This window comes from Panicum virgatum, chromosome 5K (genome assembly GCF_016808335.1).
Source record: "Panicum virgatum strain AP13 chromosome 5K, P.virgatum_v5, whole genome shotgun sequence".
Taxonomy (NCBI): Eukaryota; Viridiplantae; Streptophyta; class Magnoliopsida; order Poales; family Poaceae; genus Panicum; species Panicum virgatum.
The window spans coordinates 58,126,335-58,134,434 of record NC_053140.1 but is presented as its reverse complement, the minus strand read 5'-3'; the positions used below and the strand labels follow the sequence as shown (position 1 = coordinate 58,134,434).

The 8,100-nt window shown below is 44.7% G+C and overlaps 1 protein-coding gene across 3 annotated transcripts; it reads left to right on the top strand.

Annotated features, from left to right (window-relative positions):
* The first annotated feature begins 897 nt into the window (after nucleotides 1–897).
* Nucleotides 898–4,832, top strand: LOC120708962. 3 transcript variants are annotated; one of them, XR_005689530.1, is made up of 4 exons: nucleotides 898–1,529; nucleotides 1,629–1,947; nucleotides 3,169–3,383; nucleotides 4,107–4,832. XR_005689530.1 is itself a non-coding variant. In XM_039994426.1 (3 exons), the coding sequence occupies exons 2-3, from the start codon at nucleotides 3,183–3,185 to the stop codon at nucleotides 4,503–4,505; spliced, it is 600 nt and encodes a 199-aa protein (XP_039850360.1). In that variant the 5' UTR covers nucleotides 1,560–1,947; nucleotides 3,169–3,182; the 3' UTR covers nucleotides 4,506–4,832. The 3 variants fall into 3 exon arrangements, 2 of the variants coding, with proteins under 2 accessions (XP_039850360.1, XP_039850361.1); XM_039994426.1 differs by lacking the exon at nucleotides 898–1,529 and having other exon boundaries at nucleotides 1,560–1,947; XM_039994427.1 differs by lacking the exons at nucleotides 898–1,529; nucleotides 1,629–1,947 and having other exon boundaries at nucleotides 1,954–3,383.
* Nucleotides 4,833–8,100: the final 3,268 nt, after the last annotated feature.

The window sequence follows — 8,100 nt, the reverse complement described above, 5'->3', positions numbered from 1 at the left end:
GGGATGGCCCCGAGTGGTGAGGATCTGCCTGCAGTTTCTCCAACTCCTTGAGCTTTTTCAACTCCAGGCGAACCTACCCAAAGGTATGTAGCCCCCAGCCTTGCATTCTCCCAGCCGCATCAGAGAGCTTGCGAGTTAAATCATCCAGGGTCAGTGCCTTGTCCCCTTGCCATACATTTGACAGCCAAGGTGAGAACTCCTCATGCGACTCCCACATGATCTCATAATGAAATCTTTTCTTCCCCTTTGATCGTCGGTCCTCCGGTTCCTGCCTCCATTGCAGCAGTATGGGTCCATGGTCTGATGCCGCCGCTGCCCTGTGTAGCACAGTCGCTAGGGGAAAGAGAGCATTCCAGTTTGGTGTAGCTAGAGCCCTATCCAGCCGAACTCGGCAATAAGAGCCGCCTGCAACCTTCTTCTCATATGTCTAGCTTCTGCCCTCATAGCTTAGATCACATAGACCACACATGTCCACCATCTCACGGAACCGGCTATTTGACTGTAGCTTCGCTCCTGCACACCATCATGTTCCGTTCGATGTAACACCTCATTAAAGTCACCAATGCACAACCATGCAGAGATGACGATGACTTGATATGCTTCAGCATGTCCCATGTTTTAAACCTTTCACCAGTCTGCGCTTCTCCATAAACACAGGTAAAGCCTCCAAGGTTCACACCCCGCCTCAGTAATAATAGTATCAATATGATGATGTGAGTAAGGTAAAATCTCAATCTTTATTCCATTGTTTCAAAAGATCCCTAAACCCCGCTACGGCCTGAACTGCTCACAGCAAAAGCATTGTCATAACCGAGCGTACTCTTAAGATCTTCTACACGTGACTTGTGAACTTGAGTTTCTAGTACACAAAGCACGGACGGAGCATACTTCTTCGCCATCTCACGAAGCTCTTTCACCGTTGCGGGGTTGCCAAGCCCCCGACAGTTCCAACGAAGACAACTCATTGCGCCGGGCAGTACTCCACCTGGGAGGCCGCCTTGTTCTTCGTAGGGGACGAGCTCGCGCTTCTCGATGCGGCGCATCTATATGTCGGCGTTGAGAACAGCTTCCTGAGCAGAACATCCAGCTCGGTCTCTCCCTCTTGCCCATCCTCGCGTTGGAAGATGCTGCCACCACCGCAGGTCAGTCTTCGCGTCTGCGAACCCTAAACACCCTCTGCTAGGGCCGGTAACTGAGCGCCTCAGTCCCTTGGTCAGCCCGACCAACGGTGTCAGGGGAAAAATCGCGGCCCTCGTCGGTGGAGCGCCGGCGAGGTCTCCAAACCCTAGGTCGCCGCCTAGTCCGTCGCCTCCGACTAGCTGTCTAACACACCGTCCTTGTGCAATGATGGGCCTCGCGCGTCAAGCATTTCCTTCTTCTATGGGCCGTGGCTATTTGAGGCCTAGTCCTGGGCGTGGGCGATTAGGCTGATCCGGTCCGGCCGCGTGTAGTAGTGGTAGCGCCCGACGCTCCCACCCTCGCCGTCGAACCCCTAAACCGTACGGGCGGCGGCGGCGGCTACAGGTGAGGTTAGTGCTTCTTTCTCCTCAATCACTCGTGGTCTGGCGGGTGATTCGTTTCACGTTTCCTTAGTACTCGTCTTCCCTTGCAATTGTTTCATGGTCCAGGGTTTGGAGCCCGCGACGGCTTTCGCGCTTTCGCCCTCCCATTCAGGACCCATGGAGGCTGAAGACTGCGATGGGCTGCCCATGTACATCGAGGATGACGAGGAGGAGGCAGCTGCGGAGAAGCAGAAGCGCCGGCAGCAGAGTCAGAAACCGCGCGCGAAGCTGCCGTGGGAGGACGAGACGCCGGAGGGGAAGGCGAGGCGAGAGCTGCGTTGGGCCATGATGAAAAAGCTTTACGAGTACGACCCCAAGACGAGATCGGGCTACTACACTTGAGTTTGGTTTGTCGACTTCACCACCTTTGACATTGATGAAGAGAGTAATCCCTCTATTCCTCAACTTCATTCATATACGAAAAGCCAAATCTCAAATACGATCGGATCGCTACGTTAGCACTTGGTTATTTTGTGGGTAAATTCAGATACTCTTGGTAAAAGTTGGACTAGGGGGCGTGAAAATTTGAGGTGGGAAACTGTCACTAGCTGTTCCTTTAGGGCTCTTATTGAGTCTCCAATCACTTACCTGCACATGCTGGGTTGGAGCTAGTGATATCATAATACTCGAAACTATCATACTCAAGTACGCACATACAGTTTAAAAACATGTTATTGTTACTTCGTACTACAGTATATGTAATCTGGTTCCTGATCTGTGGAAATTGGCGTATTCTTTGAGAAGAAGAAAAAAATGGAATCAAATTGTTTGGTTACCGGATAAAAAAATGTTCGAAACTCTGAAACAAACAAGTTACCACAAGAAGCAACTTTCACTAGACATATATTGCTCTGCATGTAAATAATCCTATTGTATGTGTGGTGTTCTTTCACTAAGAAGCATTATGTGATTGTATTTCTTGTGCCACCGTACCACTGAACACAAGATGGTGCTTAAAAATGACATGCATACCAAAACCTACTATACTTTTCTATCCATGCGTGTTTTGTGTTAATTAGAAGTAGGACTCTGCTGTAAAGAAGAAACTTAAATCCCAAAGACGCATGGGTGCTCGACTTCTTGGAGAGGTCATGATGTGGATTGTTAAATTATATCTTATTCGTGAGATGCGCATATTTGTTTTCATTCCTGTTATCGCGAACTTCCTCTTTAAATGCAGTATGTATGGTTTAGTAGGAAGACCTGAGACTGTCTAGCTCCTAGGTTGAATAATTGTGTGCCTAGAGTCTACATACTACTTCCGGTATCCAAAATAGTTGATTTCCTGCATATGCTCTAGTGTGTCATCCGTTTCTCATATCTCTGATTTGCCCTTTTCCAATAATTTTCTCATTTTAACTACCAGGGATATGAATGCTTTATGCTGCCATGTGTAGCATCTTGACTCTTATTCCTATTATTACTGCCTTTCCTTTATAATAGTTGACTTCCATCATTTCACTGACTGGTCCTACCTAGTGTAAATGCTAATCTTGCTGTTCGAACAGAATTCTGACATGAGGCTATGAAAACAGAAGACTATGCCTTTGAGACTTTCGATACTTACTTTGGGTACCATAAAATGACCTTATTTCCTTTTCCGCAGCTGAATATGGTCCGATGCGCTTTACGGATTCACATATCCAAGATGATCACAAGCTGACTGATTCATTAAACGTACTTGCTCTGAAGATAATGTCCTCAGATGTTGGCTACCCTATCAATGTGTATGGGACTGTGATAGTCAGAGATCGTTTGGATATGAAATGCATCTACATCTTCCGCCGCAACAGGGACAATTGCCAACTTGTCCAATCAGAGGTATTTGAAGAATGTAGGCTTGAAGTCATGTTTTCTTCCATTTTTTGCGGTTTATTTTGCAAGTAATTGCTGTATCAGTAGTTAATATAGAAACTCGCATTGTAGCATTTTAATGCAAACCAATGCTATGTTACTGGTGCACTTCCTATCCTATATATTATAATTGTACTTGATCCCTTTGGCATATAATGCTGAAGATTACATTGGCATGGTTGTCGCACTTGTGATCCCATTGCTTGCTACTACTGCACGTGCTCGACTGCACATTTTGACTTAGGTTGTGAATAACACTAATGTATTCTGTGAAATGTTGTCACTTAATAAATCCGTCATTAAAGTGAAACAGTATGATCTTGTTGCTGTTAAAATAAATCTGTCATTAAAGTGACGTAGTATGATCCTGTTGCTGTGGTTGAAGTGCCATTGTATGTAAGTGGGCATTGTAACTGTCATGAAAATCATTTTCAATGTATCTTGAAAGTAGATCATGATGAATAGTTGTCATGAAACATGTTATCAAAGCATCACACTGTTCCATCAGGATCTTGGCTGGCCAGGTGCAGTTCCATTTTCCTCAGTCCAAATATTAGTATGCTAATTTGTGGTGATGCTGTGTTATTTCTAAGTTCAAACACATGTGACCTATATAAGCCAAGTTAATAATGAATGACTTGCCACAACTAACAGATATGTTGATGGCATTTTCTTTGATCGTTTTTGTAGGGTGCACCTTTGATTCTGACTGGCCCAAGTAGAGGAATTGTTTTTAGCAATGATGCCTATTTTGAGATAAATCTGAAGATCAAGGAAGACAGAGAGAGCAATGACAGACAATTTAGCAAAGTATTGATTGATGTGGATATTGGACGAATGTACTCCACGATTAAGAGGACACGTTCTATTAGCAGGCTTAGCGAGGTGGATCTAATAATCGCGTCTGTTAAGAAAGCATTGGAGGGCACCATTGAGATAAGAGTTTTGTCAGGGCCTGATGCTTTTTATGGAAACATATCTGTTTGCACGACCAAGGTCAAAGTCATATACTGTTGTATAACAGTGATGTTCATGGCGCAAATACTTTGGGTAAGGACAGAGTTATCCAACTATTGCGTCGTGTGGTAGCAGTCTCAGTAGATCAGATGTTGATATTCCATATCTATGCCCGCAACAGTGACCAGGCAGCTAATATCAACCATTACATCTGTGACTTCACTCCATTAATGAAAGGCTCAGACAAGCTGGAGATCACTTGTGGTGTCTACAAGCTGCAAATCAAAGTTACTTGGTCGACCTTGTTATTGAAATGAGGATGATTGTACAAATTCACATATTTATATGCTTCATATCAGAATATCCATGGTCTTTCCTATGTATTTTCTGTGCTGCCGTTAGCACCAAACATTGTGATAGTATGTTTGTTCAGATATCTGCATTCTAAGTTGATAACTATGTTATCGTTCCAACCCCATTTTCAATTGAGATGCAAATTAAGTTGCATCTGTGAATATGCATAGGCCTAGAATTGGCTGATCATTTCTGTTCTTGTAAATTAGATCCAAACCTACTTAGGATCTATTAGACGCTTGCGCACAGGGATGGCAACTTAGGATCTATTAGACGCTTGCGCTTGCCCCTGATGTAATATAAGTTCGTGCAGGTTTGATTCTGTTCTAAGAGGGTGTTTGGATGGGCGCCTGTGTCTGCCCGGCCAAAATTTGGAGGTTGACTGGATGAACGTCGTATGGACGCTGGCCACGATTTGGCAAGGCCCCAACCCCATACTTCATTTTTTTTCGCACCTTGTATTTCCATTGTAGAAAACTTGCAATCCTCTATTCATAAAGTATGTTCATGTGGTCTAATTGTTATTCTTATACTAAGAACCCATTACAATACCATCACAGTTATCAAATGTATGCAAATCACACCGAGGTTGGTAGCAGAAAGTGATTTTTGTCACGTTGGATCATCATTGTCCAGGCACGTGACAATGTTTTGGCAATAGTTTGCCAGCATTAAAGCCTGTTCTTGATGAAGAGGTACAAATGCGAGCAACATATAGAGTACAGTAGTATGGCATGAGAGCAATGGTTTCTAGCTTAGTATTATCATCTTGATTTTGTCATGAAAGCTAGGGCTGTAAATTGGTGACTCTTAGGTGCACCTCCTCCTTTAGTTCAAATGTTTGTACTACTTCTTCAAAATGAGATCCTATTTTGAAGTAGTAGTACAAATATTTAAAAGGAGTTGGAGATATACCTAAGTGTCACCAATTTGCACATGTAGCTAAAGCTCTATTTCGCGTTAATGGGCAGCAACTTAGATTTGCTGCTTATGAAACTTTGATCAAATTCATCTTTCGCTAGTGGAATAAACGTTTTGTGAGCAACCTTGAGAGTTGAAGCATGGATTTTAACTGAATTTAAGCATGGGAAATTAAACTTCATGAAAAGTTAGACAATCATGGTAAAATTCCATTAGCCGCCGCCGCCACCCCCTAAAAATATGGCTAAGAGTGTAGGTTTTAATTCTATGCAACTTTTAGAATAAACTTATATCACTTTTAGAATGAACACTTATCTGCTAGGTGTTGTGTGCAACATTGTTCTTATGTAAAGGTGAAAACCAAACCAAAGAAAGCATATGACGGAAACAGAACAATGGAGACATAATAATGATGATGATGATGATATACAAACCCGAGGGTTTTAGTGGAAACCATCCAAGGAACACGACAAAACCCTCCCACTGGCCACGGCCATCCCTTTCTTTCTGGGTGTTCTCGCCAGACTGGAGCAAAAACACGCTGCGGGCACCTCCATCCCCGACGTCGGCGTCCAGATGATTCCGATCTGAGGACACCGCCGCTCTGGTGGTATGCCGTTACCGACGAGGTAGGTGCACTTCTGCTTTCCCTCTCTCATCAATCTGGCGATCACGATTTGGAACGAAACAATGCATGCTTGCTTCCCCATCCAAACCTCTTCGATCCGCATCTGCTCTCTCGAGGCGGCGGTGCCCATGCGCGCCGGCGTGCCGGTCGTGCTTTATTTGCCCTCTCGCCACCGCCGGCTTGTCGTCGCTATGCCTATGCATACAAGTAACCGGACCAGCTTCCCGTGTCGTCCACCATGTGCTCGAGGTCGATCGAGCCTGCCTGATGCAACGGGCAGAGACCATGAACGCCGCCAGGAAAACGGGGCTCGGGTTCTCGTGGAGCCAGGCGCCGCCTCTCGGCGGACACACGCGGGCAATGGCGCCGCAGCCAGGCCCTCGAGGGCACGCCACTGCGTTCGCGTCGTTTGCCATGCGCTGGCCGGCCGGGTAGCGGGTACCGGACTAGCCAGTAGCCACGAGGCACCTGCGCTTCCGTGGAGCAGGAGGACAAAGGAAACACAGGAGCAGGCGAGCAGCACAAGGGGTGCGCGCGGGGTGCCATCGAAAAAATGGAAGCGGAATCCGCCGTCCGCCGAGATCTTCGTTCTGCAATGTAGTCTTCTTCCTCCGTCGGGATCACAACATTACGGCAGCTCGTCGCCGACCCATGAGGCCAGCACACCGTGCTGTAGCTCCACCAGACCACCACCCACCAACGCACCGGCACAGAGCATGGCGCTTCAACTATTCGATCAAATGGCTCCAAGCGCCCTAGCCCCATATTCCGTAATCCGTAATGTCTGCCCCCTGTTGCACGGCCAACCCATTTTGAGGTTACCAATTTTGTTAAAGAAGTGTATGTGAAAGATTCTGACTGGTTTCCAAGATCTCTGGAGGCTAAGAGTAATTCCTATGCGATTTGTCTACAGTATGTTTTGTTTGCTGCTGCCACGGAAGCAAGGACAAGACGAATATACTATTTGTGGACCTGCTTTAATTGAAATATTCGAGGAAGAGACAAATGGACTACACCTGGACAGTCAGGAGGCCGTTAGTGCATACTGTCTTTCCAGTTCTGAGGCTGAAGATAGAAGTGACTGTCATTCCCATAAAAAAAAGTGATTGTCATTGGTATATGTGATAGATTAGAATAATTGGGAGAGAATTACTTGATTCATTTGATTGGTATGCGTGTGATATCCTATGTATCTAGATTGTAGACAGATACAAGTCCTAGTACATGATGACATACATATAGTATATATCATCCAACAGTATGATTATGTTGTTTAGTATCCATCCAACAGTATGGTTATGTTGTTCCAGATGATGTTCATATACTGCTGCGTAAACATATTGGATGAAGACAGAATGTGGATATTCTGGAAATAGACTTGATGCCAGTTCATTCAAACCTACAGTGGCTGATAAATGTGGCTAGGGCAATAATGGTTCTGAAATTTTCTTTTTCTTTTTGTATCTATGGAGGTAGCATCAACCTGTAATTGCATTTAATCCAAATTTGCAACGCTTTTTAACAGCTAAGCTCTTTTTTCTTAAAGCAAAGGTTGCCTGATCATTAAGCAGGAAAAAAGGTTTACAGCAAATCACAAATTAGGAAGGTGGACTGAGTTACAGAGAGCTAAAGCTCTTTAGAAGAAATTTTTTGTGCAATGTTATTGAGATGTGTGTTCAAGAAGATGCCCTATTTGCTATGCACCTTTTCGTTTAGCTATGTGTCTATTTTTTCTCGCTTATACTGTGTTCCATTTACGGACACTTGGATTACCATAAAAATACCTAAAATTATTTATTGATGCAGCTGTACTTTCTGGAAAAT

Excerpts from the sequence above, each read along its gene's own strand:
- LOC120708962 (XM_039994426.1), top strand. The coding sequence starts at position 3,183 with ATGCGCTTTACGGATTCACATATCCAAGATGATCACAAGCTGACTGAT. Across the intron at positions 3,384-4,106 it reads GCCAACTTGTCCAATCAGAG|GGTGCACCTTTGATTCTGAC; the intron begins GTATTTGAAGAA and ends TCGTTTTTGTAG.